A 25,064-nucleotide genomic window follows, 5' to 3' on the forward strand; every position below is an offset into this window, starting at 1 on the left:
GTCCCCAGAGCATGACATGACAGGACACGATGATGGGAGGAGCCAGCAGGGGCTGCTGCAGAGCGGGTAAACAGCTTCCTCGGCGAGAATCCTGGGCACACCTGGCTTCGAGCCGCAAACTTTTCAGAACAACTGTTCTTACAAAATCCACACATTCCTGCACCAAATTATTATCAGACTTCTTGTTTCATCCCACAGGGTGAAGATGATCTAGGATGGGCATCTCGCTTGCCCAGAGGGTTTGGGGTTCAAGAACCCAGCTGGGAGAGGTCTTTAGTGATGTTTTATCCCAGGACAGTGGCCACGGGAAGCCACTCATGTGGTCCTGAGCAGGGTCTCATGACAAAGAGTTACAAATTCGTGCTCTGCTTGAGGTGAACTTTGAAGAGACTGCCCAACAGGAATGGGTGGTTCCTCAACTCACCCATCCAGCTTTGTTCACTTGCCTGCATCCTCAAACTAATCTGATCACTGAACTCCATCCCAGGGAAGACACTGGCCCCATCACACACAATTCCACTCAGTCCAGAAGGATAATAATAATAATGGCAGCAAGAGCATGCAACTACTGAGCTCTTGCTGTGGGTTTCCCTGGTGGCTTAGATGGTAAAGAATCTGTCTGCAATGCAGGAGACCTGGGTTCGATTCATGGGCCAGGCAGATCGTCTGTAGTATGAAGTGGCAACCCATCCCAGTATTCTTGCCTGGAGAATTCCATGGACAGAGGAGCCTGGGGAGCTACAGTCTATGGGGTTGCAAAGAGTTGGACACAACTGAGCGACTAACACTTTCACTTTTTAGGGTCCAGGCATTATTTTAAGACTTTTTGATGTGGACCAGTTTTTAAGTCTTTACTAAATTTGTTACAGTATTGCTTCTGTTTTCTTTTTCTATTTTTTGGCTGTGAGGCATGTGATATCTTAGTTCCCCAACCAGGGATCAAACCCACACACCCTGCATTGAAAAGTGAAGTCCAAACCACTGGACCACAGGGAAGTCCCCCTGGGCATTCCTTTATTATTTAATATATATTAATTATATATTAATATATAGAGAATATATATTCCTTTAATATTTAATATAAATATTAACTGATTCAATCCTCACAACACCCTATGAAGTTGGTACTACTGATATCATTATTTTCTGATGAGGAAACTGAGGCATGACGGAGCGGGCAAGGATTCAGTGGCTTGCTCCAGGTCACACAATTAGTAACAGTAGAGTTGGGATCCGAACCCTGGGCAGTGTAGCTGCAGACTCCCGGAAGCAGTCTGCTGCTTCCAGGCAAGCTTATAATATCTCGAAGGCTTTGAGGATAATCTTACAAAGTTATCAAGGTAAATGGAGCAATTGTACTGCAAGGGACAAACAAGAAAGAGATGAACGTATACAGGGAAGGGCTTTACCAGTTCAGCTCCAAACCTGTGTCTCCTGAAAACCCCAGCTGCTGGCAGTTTGACTGCCTCTCCACTCAGCTACAAGTTTAGTTCTCATTGCCTACATTCTAGGTTTATTTTTCTCTGCAAGGAATATTGGGCCATTCCCTTTGGCTCTGGGGTATACACCTACCCTACTATTCTCTACATATCAGTCAGTTCAATTCAGTCGCTCAGTCGTGTCTGACTCTTTGCGACCCCATGAACCACAGCATGCCAGGCCTCCCTGTCCATCACCAACTCCCAGAGTCCACCCAAACCCATGTCCATGGAGTCAGTGATGCCATCCAACCATCTCATCCTCTGTCATCCCCTTCTCTTCCTGCCCTCAATCTTTCCGAGCATCAAGGTCTTTTCCAATGAGTCAGCTCTTCGCATCAGGTGGCCAAAGTATTGGAGTTTCAGCTTCAACATCAGTCCTTCCAATGAACACCCAGGACTGGTCTCCTTTAGGATGGACTGGTTGGCTCTCCTTGCAGTCCAAGGGACTCTCAAGAGTCTTCTCCAACACCACAGTTCAAAAGCATCAATTCTTTGGCGCTTAGCTTTCTTCACAGTCCAACTCTCACATCCATACATGACCACTGGAAAAACCATAGCCTTGACTAGACAGACCTTTGTTGACAAAGTAATGTCTCTGCTTTTGAATATGCTATCTAGGTTGGTCATAACTTTCCTTCCAAGGAGTAAGCGTCTTTTAATTTCATGGCTGCAATCACCATCTGCAGTGATTTTGGAGCCCAGAAAAATAAAGTCAGCCACTGTTTCCACTGTTTCCCCATCTATTTGCCATGAAGTGATGGGACCAGATGCCATGATCTTCGTTTTCTGAATGTTGATCTTTAAGCCAACTTTTTCACTCTCCTCTGATCAACTGATCTTCAATTAGCATTTCTGAGCTTTTAACACATGTTACCTCATTGAAATGAATCTTGACAGTAAAGATACGAGATGGGTAGTCTGAGTTTTCTCCCTTATGTTTTGCTTTTACCGAAGTTTAAGACATTAAGAAGGCTTATATGCATAAAAAGCACAGAGACTGCATGATGGCAATTGCCTGCCTCACTGCACCTCCCAACCCCTCCGTGCCCTCTGTAAGAGCATGTGTTCAACTTTAGGTGTTTTTCTTGGACTTCATCACTACATTTCTTGGTCTTAAGAAAGTCTTACTGCTATTCTTATTGCTAGATTCTTATACTAACTTAGCCACTACTTAGTAACATCTTATTCTTACTAATATGGCAAAACCACATTCTCAATTAACTGTGGTCAGTGCTTACACGTTGGGAATGTAATTATCATTGTACTAGAATTTGCAGTGCAATCTGTGAATAGTGTCTTTCTTGTACCTTTTTTTCTTCTTCTTCTAGATTTTATCATTTCCATGGGTAAAGAATCTGCCTGCAGTGCAGGAGACACAGGAGATGTGGGTTTGATCCCTGGGTCAGGAGTATACCCTGGAGAAGGAAATGGCAACCCACTCCAATATTCTTGCCTGAAAAATCCCATGGACAGAGGAACCTGGTGGGCTACAGTCCATAGGGTCTCAAAGAATCAGACATAACTGAGTGACTGAGCATACAGCTCATACTAGCCTAGTTTCTGATGAACAATCCATCACGGGCTTTTTTTTTTTTTTTTTTTCTTTTGCAGATCTAACCAATAATTCTTTGCAGTGCTCAAACTTCTCAGATAACTTATCAAACCTCCACACTTGGAGAGAAAAGTGGGTGTTCTCTGCTATTTTCACTGAAGAAAGAAACAGAATCTCACTCAGGTGAAGAGCTTGGCTCTACATCCTCTGGAAAGTGGGGAGTCGTGATTCAACTGATACCAACCCCAGCATTCGCTCCCTAGCATCACTGCCTCTGGGGAAGGAAGACGTGCAGGCCGTGGGCTGCACAACTCCAGAGGGGGCCGCTCGCCCATGTGAGGATGAGAATGCAGGGAGGCAACCCAGAGGTCCTGTAAAAACAAGGGGACTTCCCATCTCATCTTCAAACCTGCTCCTGATGGTCTGGCACCGCACAGGTAATATTGTATCGGATACTCTCTGGCCTAGCAGACTGCTGCTCTCTGTCTGGCCTTGCTTGTTTCATTCATGCTTGTCAGCTGCCTTTTTTTCTACCTGTCTTGCAAAGCTACCATATCCGTGCTGCCTCCCTATGGTCCTGGGCTTTCATAGTAAGCACGACCTTTCCCTAGGGGTCTCTCCATCATGGCTGCTCCTTTCAATGGCAAGAAGGCACTCTTGCACTCTTGCTTCATAGTCTGCGCTCTTTTTGAGTCCTGTTGGATCTTGCAGGAATGCCTCTGACTCAAGATAGGAGTGATGGCAGACACACTCGAAACTCAAAGGATGACCATCCCTTTCCTGCTGCACAGTAGCCTTTCAATGACAGATCACCTCTCAGATTTTCCAAGAGAGGGGTGCATGTGTGCTAAGTCGTTCAGTGGTGTCGGACTCTTTGAGACCCTATGGACTGTAGCCCACCAGGCTCCTCTGTCCGTGGGATTTCCCAGGCAAGAAAACCAGAGTGGGTTGTCATTTCCTGCTCCAGGGGATCTTCCCAACCCAGTGATTGAACCCAGATCTCTTAAGTCTCCTGCACTGGCAGGTAGATTCTTTACCACTGAGCCACATAATAAAAAAAATAGAAGAGACTAGAAAAGAGCAGAGAGTGAAGGATGAGTATTGCTTCACATGACTTTTTCATTAGCCATCTATATGTGTAAGTGTAGAAGTCTTTAGTCTTTTTGTGTGAAAATGTGTTTCTTATTGTGGGTAGGCTTGGTGAGCACAGACCACAATTAGACCACAATCAGAAGGTCCTTGGGCTGAGTGCTGCCCACAGATACGTTTTGTTTGGCCTACATGAAGATTTTTTGAAGAGAAAGTTGAATCACTTGCCAACTTTAAGCATCTGGAGATTTTTACAGAAAAACCCGTTTCTAGTCACTCTTGAAAACTGGAAGGTCTGGCCCCGTGGCCCACATCCCTCTGTTCCTAGTTTTGTGTGAACCAGGATAGAGCAATAGGGTGGCTTTTACTGTAGAGAAGGCCCTGCCATCCTGTCTGGTCCCATCTCCACTCATCTAGATCATCTGTCTGATTCTTAGAGGCATCTGAATGTACAACCTCTGGTTCTATCCATCCTCAACTCAACCTGACCTGCAAAGCCCTCCATTTACCCTTCCCCATGGTTACTGCAGTCCCTCATGACTAATGGTAGTTCCTGCCAAACTCAGCTGGCTGCATTTCCTTCTCTGCTTCTGTCTTGCCAATTGGAAACCTTTCTCTCATTTCCCCTTTATTCGTTTGTTGCACTCCTGTTCATCCTTCAAAGCCTAGTCTGCCATGACCTTCCAGGAGAATTAGCCAGCCCCCTGCACTGCAGTCCCACATTAAAGAGTTCTTTGTCGCATACATTTCACATGTATCATAATTATGTATTTTTGTGTTTATGTTCCTTGTTAGAATGTGAGTGCTTTTAGGTCAAGAATTGCATTTTGTTTCTGTACCCAGATAGCTAATTTCTTATTAGACTCTGAATAAACACTTAAGAATACCCATCTCTCTACCCATACACATCCTTCATCCACTTTTCAGTTCATTCAACATTCACTGAATACTTACCATGGAGCAGACACTGTATAATGGGTTTGAACTGAATTAAACACCATCCCTAACAGGAAGAAATTAACAGAACCCTTCAAGGCCAATCATAAATGCTCCCTTTTCTGTAAAGCCTTTTCTGATTCATTTGAAACACTAACTCTTCCGTGGAAGCTCAGCAGAATACCATTTATACTCCTTATGATCACCTTGTGTTGCTTCTATTTTCAATCAGCACCCCTGCCACCACTGGTAATTCATTAACCTGCTGAAGGCAGGACCTTTTCCATGTATTAGGTTACCCTCAAAATGCCTTGCAGAGAGTAGACCTTTATAAATTTGTGATGCATTCAAGACACTGGTTGCTATGGGTCACTGCTTCAGGCTGGGCTCTTCACACGCGGCAGGACTGGCAACATCTTCCAGCTGAGCAGGAACAGCATCATTGAACCTAGTCCAGCAGATACCATTCCCACCAGTCAGCCCTAAAACTGTTCCCCAGTAGCTGTCCAGACAGGGCTCCCCCACGTGGCAATCCCCCAACACTCATCTAGCCCCACGTGCCACTTAGGGGACCCTCCACAGACCAGGGAGCCCACAGCGCCTGCCATTTTTCTGAGGGGTGTAGCCTCTCTCTCATGTCCTTCCAGAAACTCCGTGTGAAATAACCTTGCTATCTTTTTCTACCATTCTCTGCTTCTTTTAATATTTCTTAAATTTCTCCCTTCACAGTGTTTCAAAGAGCACTGTGAATACAGATTGTTGAACAATCTGTGGTTCAACAACAACAGAATATAGACCAACAATAAGAATATAGACAATGCTCTATAAAAACTCTATTAAAACTGCTTGAGGTTTTAATAACACATTTTAGCTCCTCAGACACTAAATGGTTGCAGCTCTTGTGAGCCAAGATAGCTCCTGAAACTGTCTCTAACCAAAGGATTCCAAAGAGGTCTACGACCCACAGTAAAAATGCTCAACAAACCCTTCGGAATTGGGAGTGATGGTTACAGAATGGCACATTTGTGCCTTGACTCCCCCAAGCCAAGCTGAGCCCCAACTCACTCCCAGGAAAAGGTGCCCTGTAACTCCCCCCCAGCTCCCACCCTGCCCACCCCCTACACGTCCAGTGTCATATACTGACAGCAGCCTCTGCTCGCTCAAGTCTCACAGAAGGTTTCCATTCTATGAATCGAAGCTTCATCCTATGCTGCAAGAGAATCAAAATGAAAACAATGCTCTTGACTTTGCCATCTGCATTATAAGCAAGATAAAACTGGCGAGAGAGCAAAGAGGCTACTTATATAAAAGTTCTCTCTTCTCTGCCTAGAACGCTGATCATTTTACGGACAAGAAACCATGATAGTGTCCAAGTATGGTCCCTGAACCGTGAGCATCAACATCACTTGGGAATTGCTAGAAGTGCAAAGTCTCAGGCCCTTTCTCAGATTTACTAAACCAGAACTCTGGGACCAGGGTCCAGAAATCCCCACTCTGACCAAACTCCCGGTGGCCCTCATGTCTGCTAACACTTGAGAACCACTGCCCTAGACAGTAATTTCTCTGAAAGCTTAAGAAAGCCAGCATCTTCACAGTTAAGTCTAAGTATTCAAAAAACTCAGCCTGTTTGATTGCAATGGGACACAGAAACTCACCCCTGGTGCCCCCCAGGGCACACTGGACCTTAATAGCATTAATCATGTCAGTGTGAACACAAAAACAATGTTTCAGAGAAAAGAGGTCATGCCTACAAATATTCACCCTCCCCCACGGCTAACAAAATTTGCCCTTGAATACACAGCTCCTGCCAGTTTGGGATAAGCATACCTCTCGGTATGAGTCACCATCAGACCAACACACAATGAAATAGGAAGCTGGGCTGGTTTCTACTGTGGTGTGCCCAGAGAAGGCTCAACCACAATGGGAAGAAATCCTGCACCACTCACCCATCACTGCACCTTCTGAAAAGTCTGCTGACGCTCCAATGCTGGCTCAGGAAAAGCCTCCGTGTTTTGGCTTTGGCATATGAGATGCCAGCAGTATGAGGACCCTCCTGCTTGCCTCCCAGGGGCAGTGAATATGATGATGACATCAAGGGGCCCCTCCTCACAGAGAATCAGTGCCAAGATTTTGCTTTTAGTGGGCTGGGTCTCAGATCAGATCAGTCGCTCAGTCGTGTCCGACTCTGCAACCCCATGAATCGCAGCACGGTCTCACTTAGGACATCTTTTCTGCAGGACTTTGGAAAGTTAATTTCTTGTTCTTTAAAAGAGAGTTTCTATGAAACAGTACTGGGTGTTTCATCCTCCCTGGTCACCTGACCAGGTCATCAGAGAAGCAAGAGGCAGGATCACTTCTAAGTGGCCCAATCAGCTGAAGATTGCTCTCAAGAGCTCTGGGTAAATTTAAGTCAATGTATTCCTTCTCTCTGGATAAGGGAAAGGCTACCCACTCCAGTATTCTGGCCTGGAGAACTTCATGGACTGTATAGTCCATGGGTTGCCGGGGACCAGCCCCGGCTGATCCAGGGTATTCGAAGGAGAGACGGCTAGGCGAGGGTCAGGGAACAACTGCTTAATTACACTTTAATTAAGGATACAAAGAGTAATAGAATGAGGATAGCTCAGTGAGGAAATTCAGTGGAGAAAAGCGGCTGAAATAAGGATAGCTCAGTAGGAAAATTCAGTGGAGAAAAGCGGCTGAAATAAGGATAGCTCAGTAGGAAAATTCAGTGGAGAAAAGAAGCTGAGTGGCTTGGTTTACGCAGAAAATCAATATAACCCGTGACACCAGGTTAGCTCTGACCACGGAGGCCGCAGGCGCCCTCTCGAATAGCGGAAGGTGCCCCACCTTAGACACCTTCTCGAGTGGGTCTTAGAAGCCCAGGCAAATAAATGGTCGCAGAGGACATCCGCGCTCCAGATGGATGCTCAGCTGGAAGTTAAAGGGAAGAATGACATGGGGAGACCAAGCGTTGGTGAGCAAGGCCCGCACTTTATTTTCCAAAGTAGTTTTTATACCTAAAGTTGTGCATAGAGGATAATGGGGGAAGGGGTGGAGTCATGCAAGGACAGCAGTTCCTGGTCCTAATCGAAGCCAGGCTTTCAAACTTATCATATGCAAAAGTTCAGGTGATTGACATCATCTTCTTGCCCGGAGGCCTGTTAACATTTTAAGAAACTTATTTTTCTCTAAAGGTGATTATTCCAAAGTCAGGCACCAGCCTTCCAAAAAGCATTAGACAAAGCTGCATTTTACATTTCTATACACCCATTATATCAATCAATACACTGCCAAGGACACAGTAGGTAAGGAGTATGGAGACTTAGCAGCAAACTGGCTCAACAAGTGAAAAAACCCTTCACCAATACAATTTCTAATTAATCTTTTAACTACTCAAAGGAATCTGTGTTTAGGCAGTTTAGAACATCTCTTGCCTCTCACAGTTGGGAGGCTCTGAACAATCATATGTGGCCGGAAAAACCTATTCAGGCAGGCTAGAGGATTTCCAAAGGAGTTTGTAGGTTAAACACTGTCACACCCAGGAATTATTAACTGGAGCTGTAAGCTAACTCTTTTTCCAGAGAGAGGTAGTGGGAGACAGCCCCCCGTAAAGTCAGAGGTGTAGGTGAAAGCACAAAGCAGAAAGTAGGCAGACTCTGGTTTTGGGGGTAGATGCTCGAGAATTTCCAGGGGGACTCCTGAGGCTCGATCCCGCCTTTGCGTATGCCGAGCCTCCTTCCTCATGACCTTTGTCATGGGCGGAGTGCCTCACGCTGGCTCCCGGCAGTGATAGAATTCCAGTTGAGCTATTCCAGATCCTCACTCAATATGCAATATGCCGGCTCCCGGCAATGGGTGACTCACCTCACTTCATTCCTTCTCTCAGATGTCTTTCCATAGTCAGCCGTAACTCTAATTGTGGAAACGAGGTCTTTTTCTTCTCTCTCTCTCTCTAGATAAGCATTTCTTTAGGCATTAATGAGTAGGTGGCAGAGGGCAAGGATTTGTTGTGATTTTTTAAAATGTGAAGTTCTTTCCCTTAGCCTTAGAAATCCCATCATCTAGACAGCCCTTTGGTCCTGAAGACAAGTGGGGCAGAGTCATACTTCCTGGTGAGAGTAGTACTATTTCATTTATAAAACAGTAAGAGAAATTCACACTTGGGGTTTTTTTTTTCCCCTCTCCAGTGGAATATGGTGACAAAACTGGATCTCTGCTCCCTCTAAAGATGCAAAGTTCACAACTGAGATGTGTGTGTAAGTCGCTAATCCAGACAATGTATTCTGAAGCTTGTAGCATTGTGGTGTCTCTTTAAATCAATAGTTTCCCTTTAGACTTTACTTAGGAAATGTTCTTGCCATTGGTGTCCCCTTGAAAAACTTGGGGCTTTTAAAATTAAGGAAAAATGAACAACCTAGACAGTTTCAAGAGCAGGTCAGGGTAGGATATGAAACACCCACCTGGGAAGCAGGGTTGGGAAACTGAATCTCGGAGGAGCTAGTCTACACCAACGGGGGGCCTGGGAGGCGACTCGAATGGATGATGAATTATCACACTGCAGAGAGCAATCTGTTCTCAGACTTCCCCAAGGATGGAACAGAAATGGGTTTCGATTACATTAGGCTGTGTGCACGCTCTTGAGTGGGGAGTGTTTGTGTGGGTGTGGGTGTTTGGGAGGAGTGGGATGGGGTGGAAGGACAGACACCGTTAGAGGCAGCAACACTTGGCAACTCTAAAGCTTGTTTCATAAGATGGTATATGAAGTCAGCAACTCCTGAGGGAGAGGGACACTCTTTCTTAAGTCGTACAAGTGATAGATTGTTGTTTAATTTCTCTGGTGTTGACTTAGGTGCTCAGAGTAATTCGAGAAGAATTTACAGAAGGGATGGGCCTTTGAAAACTATTGTAAGGAAGCAGAATTCGAGTTAGGTCATGGGCAAATATGCAAAAGGAGACAATATGTATTTCTTATGGGGCAGGAGGGGCCGAATGACACCATGATGGAGATGGAAAATATATCCATGATTATTCAAACAGTAAAAATTAGGGGGGGGGGTAGTTGGAGCATAGGAACAATTAGTGCAGATTCTGCAGCCATAATGGCCTGGGTAGAAAATCAGCTCTTCTACTTTTTAAGTGATCTCTGGCAAGTGGCTGAACTCCCACTAACCTCCTCTTTCTCATTTACTAAAGGGGAGGAGTGCCACTGACCCTGATGGGCTCAAAGATTAGAGGTGATGTATGTAAAGGTGTCAATGCAAAGCCTGCCATTTCAATAACTGGCAGGTTTAATAATAATATTACAAATAAAACAAGACTGGCTTAGATGGGGGTAGGGAGGAGGGAATTTAAGGACTTGGAGAGAATCCTCAATGATTAGCAGGAAGTTGTGAAATTTACCTTGTCACTCATTTAGGTTTTTCGCCTGGAAATATGATGACATCAGCATCCTAAGAGGATTACTTTGGTGCCCGTCTGTAGGACACATTTGAGACCCAGTATACCACTGTTCTTAGAAGCTGCTAAGAAACAAGACTGCCCCATATGTGTGTGTCTGTGTCCTATACTCTGTGAGTGTGTGTGTCCCATATTGTGTGTGTGCATGCACGTGTGCATCCCATACACTGGAATGTCAGGTGGACAGTGAACATCTCTCCATCAAGGATGAACTAGAATGAGTCTCACTGGGTCCTGCTCTACTTAAAAGAGCTTCCCTGGTGGCTCAGATGGTAAAGAATCTGCTTACAATACAGGAGATCTGGGTTCAATCCCTGGGTCGGGAAGATCTCCCAGAGAAGGAAATGGCAACCCCCTCCAGTATTCCTGCCTGGAGAATTCCATGGATGGAGGAGCCTGGTGGGTGACAATCCATGGGGTCACAAAGAGTTGGACACAACTGAGCAACTAACACTTTCACTTTTCACTACCTTAAAAGCAAGTTGGGTCATCCAACAGTGGCAGAAAACTTCCGGGAAACACAACAAACAAAAAACGATGTGCTCAACTGTAGAATTGTTTTCCGTGATGTGCCTCCCTCACTGCTGAATTTTCATCCTTCTTACATGAAGGATCAAACCTTTTCCAAACCCTAAGCTCCCTTATTATTTAAACAAATGAATGTTTACATAACTTAATCTCTAATATTTGCTTATACTTGTTTCCTCTAACACTAAGAAATAATAAATCCCCTTCATGTTTATTTTTAAAACTTGCAGTAGGACACACATAAGCTAGAATTAAAGTTTATAATGAGTAGACTAGGCCACTGGAGTTTAGGGAGATGAAAGTGTATTCAGGAAGACAGATATTGACTGATAAACCCACAAAAATCTCTCCTGCTTCTTTGTTACAGGACACAGCAAGGTTAAGATGCCCTTGAAAGCATCAGAGAAACAACTATTTCATCAAGATTCCCAGATCAATAAGGGTCTACAACTGGAAGTGGGTGGGTGCCTGGTTGGGAGAACAGAAGAGGATGAGGGTCAAAGTTGGTTGGCCAATGTCATTCCACACTTGCAGACGTGTGATCTGCCAGCAGGCTTTCTTTCTGTCAGTGTCATGGAAACTTTATCCAGGAGAGAAAATGGCAGCACAGACCAGTGTGACCTAAACCATCTCCAAGTGATGAGCAACAGGGAACCTATGTCACTTCTTCAGAAGACTTCTCGTGCTCCTCAGGATGGATGCTACCATGACGCAAACTCGCTCCCGGCTGATTCGTGTCTGCCCCAAGAGGAAGGAAGAAGCTGGAACTCTCTGGAAGCAAGAGGAAGCAGAGCATACTGGAAAAGTCTCAGGATCAGGAGGGCACAGGTTCCAGATCTAGCTCTGACAATGGGCCAACCGGCCTCAACTCTGAGAATCTATGACGTGAGGTGTCAAGCTATGAACTGAAAAATTAAAGGTAGAGACACAGGGCTGCTTCGGAGAGGTTCACTGTCTAGTGATGGAGCTAGTGGGTGATAAATGCAGACACTGAGCTGTGTCCTCCTGTGATGGAACACAGAGGATGAGTCTCCTCTATGTTCTCCATCCACCCAGTAGTATAATAAACCTGAACTTATTCCAGTTACCTGCTGTGTGATTTTGAACAATTTACTAACCCTTTCTGAAACCCAGTTTTCTCGGGTCTAGGATGAATGCCTGGACTGCAAGTGCTCCTGTGCCCTTCTGGCTTTAGAAGCTTTAATGAAATTCCTTTCTTTCCACTGAAGCCCTTGTGCACCCACCAAAAACCCTGCCTTTCCCTGCTGTTGACTGAGGTCAATGCAATCAGGGAGCTGAGAGGCAGAAGTGGAGACTGACATGGACCTCAAAATAGAAAAGGAACAGCCTTTAATCAGAGGCTAAGGGCTTAGATAAAACTAGTATGTGACCTCTCGGTGGCCTGTCCAAAGTGTTCTAGTCAGAAAGTGGTTACTGACTTGTAAAGCAAACGTGAACCCAGGCAATCCAAGCTTTGGGAAGTCTCTAATGACTTAAGAAGAGTTGCTATTTGGGGACTACTGACCTATAAAACATTCACCACGAACAGCAAGTCCAGGGCTTCCATGGGCCCCTGGGGGATGGAATTGGGAAGTGACCTTTGCAATCCCCTTTCCCATTGCTCATAAATTACTCATATTGGGGAAACAAACTCAAAACCATTAGCAGTAGAGATCAGAGTCAGTTTGTTTCAGCTGTGGGGGAGGTAAAAATGAAGAGACCTGACCTTGATTAAATGTCAACGTCTTTATTTAGGGTTCCTGGTGGCACCCCAAAAAGAGAGGAAATATTATTAGAAGCACCTTTATTCTCACTAAATCATTTCGTTCAATTACCCCTTAGTCCGTGTAAAACCAAGCTAAACTCTGTGATTTATGAAAGATACATAGGAGCAGAATGGACTGACCAGAAGCTGTTTCTCTTTGTGCTAAGGTGCGGCCCTAACACGGTTAGCTGTTGTGATCCTATTCCTCCATCCATCCACTAGTATAATAAACCTGAATTGAGTTTCCAACAATAGGGATCAGCTTGAGTTCAGCACGTTCACCTCACATTTACTCCCTGTAGGGGCTTTAAGAGAAAGTAGACAAAGATAAATCACGGAAATGTTGAAGACAGCGCCCAAAGAGCAGACATCTGTGTTTATGGAGAATAGTATGTCCACAGTCAGGAAATGTGGCAGAATACATCCAAGCTTACCAAAATGCAAAATTCAGTGGTGGTTACTCACACTCTCAAATGATGTAGTGAAGGTCCCAAAGACATATTATTAACAGAAAAGAATCGAGTCACGAAAAAATGATCAGACAATGATCCTTTTTTAACACTTCTATCTATCTATCTATCTTATTCCTTCTATAAGTTCTTGAAGGATACACACTATTAACAATTTTGCCTCAAGAGAAAAGGGGACATGAAAGTGAACCAGGTAAGGGCAAGATTTCATCTTTCACTCTCTAATCTCCTGTGACACTATACTTTCTTAACATAAGACATATTTATATATGACTTGGATAACTAAAATCAAACATTGTTGTGCTCTTTTACATTTCCGAGACAAATGAATAAGTTAAATAACAATTCAATTCTGAAAAGTTTAACTTCCATTTCGGACCACGCCCAGTGCATAAATATGGTATGCCTGTGCAGAGCGTGACCATCCTCTCCCTTTTCACATTCTTAAGACATGATTTGCCGCCCTTGACATGTAACCCATCTTTTAAGGTGTTTGGAGGAGTGATTAGGGATGTCGCTGAAATGACAGGTTATTAGAGAGGCACACCTGGAATCTTAAAGACCAACCGTTTGGAACTTTGAGCTAAGCTTGGGCAGGTCCCAACACAGCCTAGACCTGGTAGAAGGGCCCTTTCATTACACTGCTTCATTAATTTATTGATTTCGGTGGGGGTGAGTGAGGAAGAGTGAAGGCTAGGATGAAGGCAGGAAGGCAAGTCTCAAACACAACCAAAAATTCCAAATGCAATAGCGATCAAAAAAGACACACGCCCTGGGAGCTCGGCTGTGCAAACACTCCAGAAATAGGAATGCTCTTGGGACGCGCCGTGGCTAAATGAAAGGTTCTTAATGAAGTAAGTCTCTGCTCTATGCAAACCCGGACTTCACAATACAGATTCTCACACCCAGAACATGTCTGCCTGGCTTTCCATTGATCGTCCCCCATTAGGTGGCCCAGCCCCGTAGCACCAGTGCAACTTCTGCAGCCATGCACAGGGATCGATATTAATAATTACCTTTCTCCTTCACCATGGTAACCGGTGCCTTTGGCGAGCAGCGCGGGAGGAAACGGGAACAAAGTCTAGGAGTGGGAGCGCCGCTGGGCAGACAGATCGGCTGCTGCAGAGGCTGCGAGGAAGCGCCCGGCCATCCACTCGCCGAGTCCCGGCTTCTTTCTAAAATCCCGCCCCCATCTCTAGGGCCAAGCTCGGGTGCCGCCCCAGCGATCGCCGCCAAGTGGTGGCCGCGCCCTGCTAGGGGACGCTGCCCTTCGGCCGGCGCAGCCACTCGCTACAGCTGCTGCTGTAACAAATGCAAAATTCCAGTGTCCTAAGCTCTGGTCACTGACACCACGTAGCATTCCTCGCGCCGGCAGAACCGGCATCAAAATGATCCCCGAGCACCGGCACCTCCCGGGGTCTGATAAATGATTGCCAGGAGAGGGTGGGTGGGCCGGTGAGGGGCAGCCAGGGACTGTTCCAGTAAGTCAAACTAGTCGATTGGTAGCTTATTAGTTTCCTATAACTGCTGCTCTCTCAGATTCAGCTTCTCTCAGACCAACCGAATCAATAAAATTAGCCTTAGTAGAAAAATAATGCAAGTGACGACTTCCAGTTCATTTCCTTCAACTTTTAAGGTCCTGGAGGCTCAGTAATAATGAAAAATGAATAATGATGTTTGACTTCCCTTGTCCCCCTTTACCTGAAACAGGGCGGGGGGAGGGGTGGGGAGAGAAGAGGGGAACAGACTGGGACAATGAGGAGCCTGGGAAGAGGCATTTTTCAGGCTTCAGTCCCTCATCCAGGATCAAATCCAGAATCAAAGTAAAAATCTGACTTATCCTGTTAGGTGGGGTTCTGACTTTCCCCTTCTCCCCGATTCTTGAGCGTTTTCTAGACAAGCCCCCTTGGTTCCCTATGTGTCAGGGAGGAGCCCTCCCAGCCCATAAAGCAAAGGGTGAACAGTCACACCCACATCCCTCACCAGCCTAACCCTGATCCTGGCTTTCAATTTCTGACCCCCAGAAGCCCAGGTCTGTCTGCAGGGAGCAGGTAACTTCCAGTGGGTGGAGTCACCAAGCCACCTACCCACCCCTTTCCAGCACCTGTCTCCCAAACCCAGATCGTTCACAGGCTCCCCACCGTGTGGGAGAGATGTGATGAGCAAGAGACACAAAGGCAGATGCTGCTGCTCTGGGAGAACAGCAGATGGACCACGCATCTTTCAGAACCAGAACAGGCCAGGATTAGACTGTTTTAGTGCAAATATTGTACCGTGTTGGGTCTAAGACAGCCGCGGTAACAGAAAGGAATGAAGTCAGGCAACCTGCCTCATCGTGGCCTCCGAGCTTGTTTAGAGCTGAGATGACAGCAGGCGGGGCTGGTTTTCCGCGGGGTTAGGGTGGCAGAGCTCAAGCGGCTGTGACATTCCTACATCTGTGATTCAGGGCTTTACTATTTAAAGCCTGGGCATCGCCTATAAGAAAGGGCGAAGGCCCCTCCAACCCCTGGGTCGTCTTTCCTATGACACAAACTTCTCCCACAGCCCTCCCTGCCCCCATCGCAGCCCCACAGGGTCATGTTTTTCCTAAGTCAGCGGCCAGCTGGAGAGTAAGCGCTGAAGAGCCTTTAAGCGGCTTCTCTAACCTCCATTCATAAAGAAGAGCCTAGCATGAGAGCAGCGCGACCTCAGGGCTGGGCAGGGCTCAGGAGCAGGAAGAGAAGCCCTTTTCAACTCCCCAGATGTTCACGGCCAGCACTGCACAGTCTCCTTCCCCCATCCCTAACCCCGCCAGAGCCCTCGAGGAGATGCTGACAAGCAAAATGAAACTCAGGGAGCTAGAATTAGTTTGGCGCTGTGAGCCTCGCAGGTGAACTTATTTTATTATATTTTGGCGGCATCAATAGATTAGCACCTCACTGAGGCACTTCTCCCCAAGGCTTTCATGTTATTCGGTGCAAAGCTAAGGGAACAGAACTCTCTTTCTCTCCCCCTCTCCCTCCCTCTCTTCCTAATGGAATGCGACAGTAAAACACCGTTGGGTTTCTAGTCCAAACCAAATCATCATATAAATATTCCAGGTACTATGAATGCTGCTGCTGCTAAGTCGCTTCAGTCGTATCCGACTCTGTGTGACCCCGTAGACGGTAGCCCACCAGCCTTCCCCCGTCCCTGGGATTCTCCAGGCAAGAACACTGGAGTGGGTTGCCATTTCCTTCTCCAACTATGAATGCAGTGAGTTCAATTTCTCTTTTATTCAGGTGACTGTTTTTAATCCCGAGGTTTTAGTTTATTAACCAAACTGATCCCTTATTGTGGCTCTGAGCCTACCTGTATACCTTTGTGGATGAACTGCTCAGAAAGCCCAGTTGAGGAAGACTCTCCAGGAGCTTTGGGGACTAAGCCAGCCGAGTAGCAGCTGGTGCCTATTCATTTTCAGAGGAGCCTTTTCCAAAGGAAAATACTACACAGTGGTTCAGAGAGATTTCTGCCCCCCTCCCTTCTTGTGTTTTCCATGGAAAGAATTTTCCTGTACCACAGTCAGAGTGAATGAGTCACCAGCATTTAGTTGCTAAATAACAGTCATATAGCTAAGGTCCGCCCCCCCCCACCCCCCAACAGTCAGACACTGCTACTTTGGGATAAAAGCCTCCACGCTATACTTTTAAGATAACCAAAGAGGATATTACTACAGTTATTTTTGGACTGTGGCAGAGTAAAACCAAATTGTTTTTGTCTCCTTGCCTCAGGGCCAAATAGTTAAGAGCTTTGAGAACAGAAGCAAAGCACAGATATTTTGTGCTTTATAGTTAGTTCAAGCTACAAGAAGCGCCGCAAAATAAATGAAACAAGTTAAAAACTGTACAGCTCATAAGACAACAGGACTTTTCATTATTATTTCTAGAGAAGATTTCCAAAGAGCTTATCTCAATCTCATTCCACTCAGATGAGATAAGACTTCATAATATAGACACCAACCCGTGGGTTCATCTGTTGTTTTATTCTCTCAAACTGACTGACTGCTGCCTTGTCATTCACTCACAAAATGAAGGCAGGGTTGTCCACAAGTGACCAAAGGACAGAAACCATTTTGCTGGAGAGAAAAGCTTTGTGAGCACACAGCCACTCGTGGCAAAAACTCAAGAGTACATCACGTCCACAGTGCTTGCCTGCATGCTGTCGCTTCAGTTGTGTCTGCCTCTTTGCAACGCTATGGACTGTTGCCCACCAGGCTCTTCTGTCCTAGGGATTCTCCAGGCAAGAATGCTGGAGCGGGTTGCCATCTCCTCCTCCAGGGGATCTTTCCAACCCAGGGATCAAGCCCCCATCTCTTACGTCTCCTGTATTGACAGGTGGTTTCTTAACCACTGGCACCACCTGGGAAGCCCATGCCAATTAAGAGGGAAATGTGAAGACGAGAAAGCAAGCAGCTGGATGGAGTCCACGCCCTCACTGCTCTCTTCTCTACAGAGTCTTAGGTTTCCTGTGGCTTATGCATCCATAAGGCAGGAATTTCCAGACCCCTCCATCCTGGTCCCCAGGAGCCCAGGCTTCCAGATACCCCCTCAAAAGCTTTGGACTCATTGGCAAAAGAGTGCTCAAAATTCTTTCTAGCAGTATCTGGCTGAAAGAAAACTTGAGAATGAGTTTGTTATTAGCTTTCTACTTAATGTTTACATCTACCAATCTCACAGCAGACATTTATGGGGCATCGATGGTACACCAGGTCCAGGGCTGGCTGTCCAATGCAGGAAGAGAGAGATCACTGCGCAGGAGTTGCTTACCATCAAGTGAAGGAGCTGCTCATGCACAAGGACTCAACATGACTAGGAAGGTGCTAAGACAGAAGCCAGTACACAGGACTCAGGGCAGCGCTGAGCCCAATCTGGGGGGGTCAACAGAGGCTTCTAGGAGGAATGAAGGGGCAAGACAGGGCTGCCAAATGAACAAAGCGGGGAAGATCGTTCCAAGTGGAGTCACAGGGCAAGAAGGTATCAAGATCAGTGTTCACAAGGAGTAGGGAGAGCCTCAAGCTAAGGCCTCAGTGGCAGGTCATGGAAGGTTCAGAAGGCCACGGTAAGGAATTTGAGCCTTTGAAGGGATGTGATGAGAGCCTTGGACTGAGCTACCTATTTCTTTACAGATTAGGTTCAAAAGACCGTGGGTACATTTCAAAGTCTGCCATGATGTGTGTCCAATCATACTGCCTCCTTCCTACAAACTGGATTGTGTTGGTGTGGCATGTCCAGTGTTTACCAGATTGTGCCTATGTTTATTCATTTTTTTAAGAAAGAGCCAATTCATTGGAAAAGACTCTGATGTTGAGAAAGATTGAGTGCAGGAAGAGAAGGAGGCAACAGAGGATGAGATGGTTGGTTGGCATCACTAACTCTATGGATATGAGTTTGAGCAAACTCCAGGGGATATGAAGGACAGGGAAGCCTAGCACGCTGCAATCAGGGGGTCACAAAGAGTTGGACATGACTTAATGACTCAACAACAACAAATATTTCCCCGAAAAATAGAATAAAATGACAGTCACACAAATAGCTTTTTGAGTAGCGCAAACCATTTGGGATTGACTTATCCTTCTGTAATAATGGCTTGATGTCCACAATGAGGCTGTGAGAGTTTCATACTTTTTCAGACTCCTGAGAGCGCAGTCTGCAGACCTCCAGGGAGAAAAACACTAGGGGTGCTTTAAATGCATACACCTGCTCCCATCCAAGGTCTGAAGATTCAGATTTTCTGGTTAAGACTTGAGCTGTACCACCAGCTCCTTAAGTAATGAAGGACCACTGACTGGCTTAGCACACTGGCCTGTATCATCAAAAGTGACTGAACATGTAATTCACAAACATAGCTATAGCCAATGCTGCCCCATCTAAAAAACAACCCCCATCTTCTCAGTGGGCTGAAATAATAACTGTCATGACATTCACTGTAGTCTTCATGAAAATTTATTGGTAGTGACGATTCCAAAGTTTCCTACTGTCGGACACAAATTCCTAAATGTCTGATCCCTCTTGATCCTGATCCTAGTCTTAGGTCTTCAATGGAGAATTCTTAGGATTTTTTCCATGTGAATCTCACAGAATCGGTGCCCAGCAAAGTTCTTTTCCATGAGTTCTTCAAGTAGAATAATTTACATTTGTATCCAAAACTTCTCTGTGGTCTTTCTCAGAAGTCAATTCTGAGTTTGGATCTAAGCAACAGATTGCAGCTTAAGAAAAATCACTAATGCATGTTAGTCACTCAGTTGTGTCCGACTCTTTGCAACCCCATGGACTATAGCTCACCAAGCTTCTCTGTCCACGGGATTCTCCAAGCAAGAATACTGGAGTGGATTGCCATTTCCTTCTCCAGGAGATCTTCCCAATCTAGGGATCGAACCCGGGTCTCCTGCATTGCAGGCAGGTTTTTTAGCATCTGATCCACCAGGCAAGTGTATTTAAAACTTTCCATAAATAATTCACTATAGATATTAACTGCAGGGGAATGTAAAAATCAGTCACTTTCCTACAAGTGTACTGGAAATGATTACTGGAATTCAAAGGATCTTTTGATAGTACAGAGAGTTTCATGGATTTTAGCCTAATTTCAGGCACATGAGAAGCTCACGAGAAGTACAGAAATAGCCCTGAAGTACTTGGGAAAAAGTCTCTTTTTTCCCCAATTTACTAGTGAGTTGGCCAAAAAGTTTGTTCGGGCTTTCCATGCCTTCTTATGGAAAAATCAAAATAAACTTCTTGGCCAATCCAATATTATTAGCTTTTTCTTTTCCCCTAATATGTTCCAGGTAGAAATACAGTACTGGAAAAGAAAAATGGTTATTTACTATCATCTGAAGCTGGGATGCATTTCCTAGCAACACCCTCTTCTTTCTGGTACTTCATGTCACCAGTGGGGCTTCCCAGGTGGCACAACGGTAAAGAATCCACCTGCCAATGCAGCTTTGATCCCTGGGTCAAAAAGATCCACTGGAGTAGGAAATGGCAACCCACTCTAGTTTTCTTGCCTGGAAAAGTCCATGGATAGAGGAGCCTGGCAGACCATAGTAGTGCCTGGGATTACAAATAGTTGGACACGACGGAGACTGAGCATTGCACACGCCTGACATTTGTGTGAGCCTTGCACACGCATGTCATTAGTGCTCCAAATACGATGACACTGCAGTGAAGCAATTATGTGTCTATTTTTGCAAGAGCTGAGCTCTCTGAGGGCCGAGATCGCATGTGAATATCTGGATTCACATAGTGATAGGCGCAAAGTAGGCATGCGACATTTGATCAATTCTAAGGCACAAACGTCACTGACTTGCCACAGTAGGTCAAAATGCTGGCTAAGTGTTCACTTTTATATCAAAAAGACTGATTTTGAAATCTCACTCAAGTAAATTAAAAGTAAATTCAGTCTCATACATAAATCAATTTAGTGGCTGCTTGAAAGTAATTGCCAAGATGCAAACCAGTAATTCACTTTGGGAGAAACAAGTTGAAAGGAACTTAACCAGGTAGCATTTTATGAAATCTCCTTTATAACTACTCCTAAATACCACCTTTCCCCCTCTTTTAACACATTTATTATTGGGGTTAAATTATAGTAATTCCCAAACTCAACCCCCAAGAAACAGTTATCTATGCCAAGCTTACTTCATACTAATTTTCTTTTCTTGCTTTTTTTACAACTTGATTTTTTATTGGTGTATAACTGCTTTACAATGTTGTGTTAGTTTCCGCCGCACAACAACGTGAATCAGCTGTAAGTTAATTACGACTTTTGTTGTCATTTACAGGGAGCTTATTATGTGTCAGCCACCATTCTGGTCTCTTTACAATCATTTATCACCTCATTTAATCCTCCTAACAACTGGATAAAATAATATTTTCTTTACACTTGAGGAAACAGGTTTGTCAGAATCCAAAGCCATGGGCTCTCCCTTTGCTTTGTTGGGTCTTTTTTTCCACAGAGGTCACAAAAGAGTCACCCTTTCCCTATGCCCAGCTACACACACACAGACACACACACACACACACACAAAAACACACATTTTTTTAGTCAAGATGCACTCAATGTGTATCAACTTCTTTGGCATTTCTAGAAGAAAATGATTTTGCATTTTGCCTCTATAAAATGATCTTCTCTCCTGATATTTTATCCTTCATTGGTGTTTTGACTTCTTATCATAGGGTCTGCAGATGAATGGCTTCATCTTGGCCTGTTGGGCTCATCTTTGGCTGGACAGGGAAAGATGTTGTACTCAGATCCACATTCTCAAGTCTTCTAGGATGCAGTTCCATCATCCACCCTCTCTGATCATCCTTAAGGAATAGCATTCCTGCGTGCATGCTCAGTTACTCAGTCATGTCCTATTCTTTGTGACCCCACAGACTATAGCCTGCCAGGCTTCTCTCTCCATGGGATTTTCCAAGCAAGAATACTAGGGTGGGTTGCCACTCCAGCATGCCCTAGAATGTGCATGCATCCAAACAGTAAAATTTGAGTTGAGTAAAAAACAGTTGAGCTAGTCGAGTGCAAAATTCCCACACTTCTGGAAAGATTAAAATACATATGCCTCTACAATCTATGAAATATAAATTGTGCAATTTCAGTGATTCCACAAATGAGTTCAGTCCTCTTATATTTGCAGTCAAAATGAGTAGGGCATAGCTTAAACACAAAAGCTCCAAATTCATGTCAACAATGTAAAATTTTACTTTATTTAGGACAACATTAGGTAGAATATAAAACACTTTGACAAGGTGAGAAAGAGTCTGCGGAATAATGGAAAAAAACTTGTAGAACTTTTAATGGAAGGGCTTCCCAGATGGCACAATGGTAAAGAATCTACCTACCAATGCAGGAGATGCAAAAGACGTGGGTTCAATCCCTGGGTTGAGAAGATTCCCTTGGAGGAGGAAATGGCAACCCACTCCAGCATTCTTGCCTGGAAAATCCCACAGATAGAGGCGCCTTTGCCCTCACCATTCCTCATCTGTCCCCTCTTTTGAGTGGGCACTGGGCAATATGACTTCATGCCTTGGCCATGGCTCACTGGATCACAGGTGGACACTGGATGAGCCAGGGGGACCCACACCTCAGCTGGCCAAGCACTTGCAAGGTATATCCTATCTTAAGAAAGAGGATCTGAGTCAATTAGGTTTTCACTTCTGAGGATCTGAACTCAGAGTCATATAGAAAAGTCCCAGGCAGGAGCCAGCATTGTATTAAAAAATCAAGTAAGACCAAGCAGCAATAGGCTTCCCAGAGACACGCAGATACCAAAATCCTGAGGAGTTAAAGAGGAAGCCAATGGGGAGGGAGGAGACTGGGACTGAACCGATGGTCCTGGGGCAGCCTAGAATCCTATGCTTCCTGAGGCCTGCCTGCTCGGCACTTTCTGGGTTCCTATGAGTCCTCCCTATGTTCTTACACATATGCATTCCTCCTTCTTTTATTTTTTATTGGGACCATTTTTAAAGTCTCTATTGAATTTGTTACAAAACTTTCTGTTTTACGTTTTGGTGTTTGGGCCACAAGGCATATAGGATCTTAGCTCCCTGACCAGGGATCAAACCTGCATCCCTTGCATTGGAAGGCAAAGTCTTAACCACTGGACCACCAGGGAAGTCCCTGATTCCTCCTTTTGAATGCCCATGTCTCCTTGGCATTCACTTCTAAAAGTCAAACCTGGTTCCTGGAAACATCGCAGTGAGTTAACGCCCCTGGAAGCAGCTTTCCATCAGTGACTGATGGGAAGATGGTAGACAAATACCCCAGCTTCCTTGTCCCTTGGCTGGACATCCATGGGGTGTATCTGCACTGTCTACCAGAGTTCCCAATCAATTAAGCCTTGGCTGCCCACACTGTTAACTAGCTTGATAATTCACCTTTCCCTGGCTTCACTCCCCTGTTATTGCTTCCTGGGATCATCTTTCAAATACATGATTTGTCCTTGAATCCTTGTCTCCAGGGTCGATTGGAGGGGGGAGAGTTTCAACATAAAAGAGAATCTAGGTTATCTATACTTTTATGCTTAAAAAGAGAAAAATTAGTCTTGATCCACTGATTACTTTCTAGTCCTTTGCTTTAAATGGTAGAGACAGATTCTAGAACAATACCCTGAAGAGACCAAATTTGCTCATCAGACAGAATGCATGATTTTTTTCTCAAGAGAACCAGTGATTAATTAGATCATTTTTTGTACAAACACAATGAATTTATATGCACACACACTGTGCTCAAGTGCTTCTTCCTTTAAATATGTAAACAAGGCTACTTGGATTAATTCAGGTTACAGGGATCAGAACTAAGAGCTGCCTCATAAATCAATATGCCCCTAAATGCCTTTTAAGCCTGCAGTTATATTTTACGGCGAAGGATGTGATTTATGAAATTTATCAAGTTCTGTAGGAATGAGTCATTTTATAATATTATTCTACTGTATTTCCATATATACTTGGGCTTTCATTTTAAAAATTTAAATAGTTTCACATTGCTACAATTCCACCAAAGACTGTGCTAGTACTATATGCCATATGCCACATTGGCTGTATTTCTGAAAGCAGTATAGAAGGTAGTTTTATTCCTTTCCTCCCTTCTCACCATCCCCCAGCAAAATAGAAACACTCTGCATATGCATGGGATTTGTTGGGGTTTGGGGAGATTGGAGGGAGGACAGGAAGGGAAATATTTAGAATTTAAATTTCCCTTGGTATTGGATCTGGATCCCACAATATATTTTTCCCTTCCTGAATAAAACATACTAAGAGTGCTGAACATTTGGCAACATGCTTCATTGACTATTGGGCTTCCCTTGTGGCTCAGCTGGTAAAGAATCTGCCTGCAATGCTGGAGACCAGGGTTCAGTCCCCATTGGAAAGATCCCCTAGAGAAGGGAAATGCTACCCTCTCCAGTAATCTGGCCTAGAGAATTCTATGGACTGTATAGTTCACGGGGTCACAAAGAGTCGGTCAGATACGACTGACTTTCATTTTCATTGACTATTAAATTTACACGTGGAAAAAAGTAAGGAAGCTATAAAAACAGTATGAAGTCATAGCATCATACAGTTGAAGGCAAAGTGGGCAAAATTCAGTGAAGAATGAAAAGAAATTATCACTGATTCACTAATTATGCTAAAAATATTTACTGAACATCTACAATACACAAAACTTCATAAAGTTGACAGTGATCAAAGATGACATAGATCAAAGATGCCTAGATTAAGCCCTCATTGAGCTTACATTCTAGTCACACAAGTAGCGAAAGTACTGAAATAACTTTAAAAGGAGGTAGAAAGGGATGGGAATCAGAAATACTGAGAAAATGCTGTAAAGTTTTGAAAAATGCTTGCCATTTAGCAAAAAAGATAGAAAAAGTTTCAAGTATTAATAGAACGTGATCCTCCCAAAATACAGGAGGAGTTACAGAAAGTTGGTTGAGCCCTGCATCTTTTCACCAGTTGCTACAGATAGAAAATGAACTGGGATGACCCAGAGGGATGGTATGGGGAGGCAGGTAGGAGGGGGGTTCAGGATGGGGAACGCATGTACACCCGTGGTGGATTCATGTCAATGTATGGCAAAACCAATACAATATTGTAAAGTAAAAAAAATAAATAAGTAAATAAGAAGAAGAAAATGAACTGGACTACTCTTGGTATCCAGATAAAAGAGGAAACCAAGAAATTCGTTGAAAGTACCTACCTGCGTCCTCTTTAAACTCTTAAAATAGACCAACCAAACCATGATCTATGCAAGTTCAAGTTCAGTTGAAGTAT

At 44.6% G+C, this 25,064-nt stretch overlaps 1 protein-coding gene across 7 annotated transcripts in view; it reads right to left on the minus strand.

Annotated features, from left to right (window-relative positions):
• Nucleotides 1-25,064, minus strand: part of ABLIM1 (actin binding LIM protein 1) — a 330,589-nt gene that overhangs the window by 178,085 nt on the left and 127,440 nt on the right. Inside the window, exon 1 of one of the 7 annotated variants that reach the window (XM_055560658.1) lies at nt 14,298-14,455. The exons of the other annotated variants lie outside the window; for them this stretch is intronic. Within the exon in view, the coding sequence (XP_055416633.1) occupies nt 14,298-14,313 (16 nt within the window). The 5' untranslated portion in view covers nt 14,314-14,455. Of the gene's footprint in view, nt 1-14,297; nt 14,456-25,064 lie in introns of those variants that run through there. 7 annotated transcript variants of the gene reach the window in all.

This window comes from Bubalus kerabau, chromosome 22 (genome assembly GCF_029407905.1).
Source record: "Bubalus kerabau isolate K-KA32 ecotype Philippines breed swamp buffalo chromosome 22, PCC_UOA_SB_1v2, whole genome shotgun sequence".
Lineage (NCBI taxonomy): Eukaryota > Metazoa > Chordata > Mammalia > Artiodactyla > Bovidae > Bubalus > Bubalus kerabau.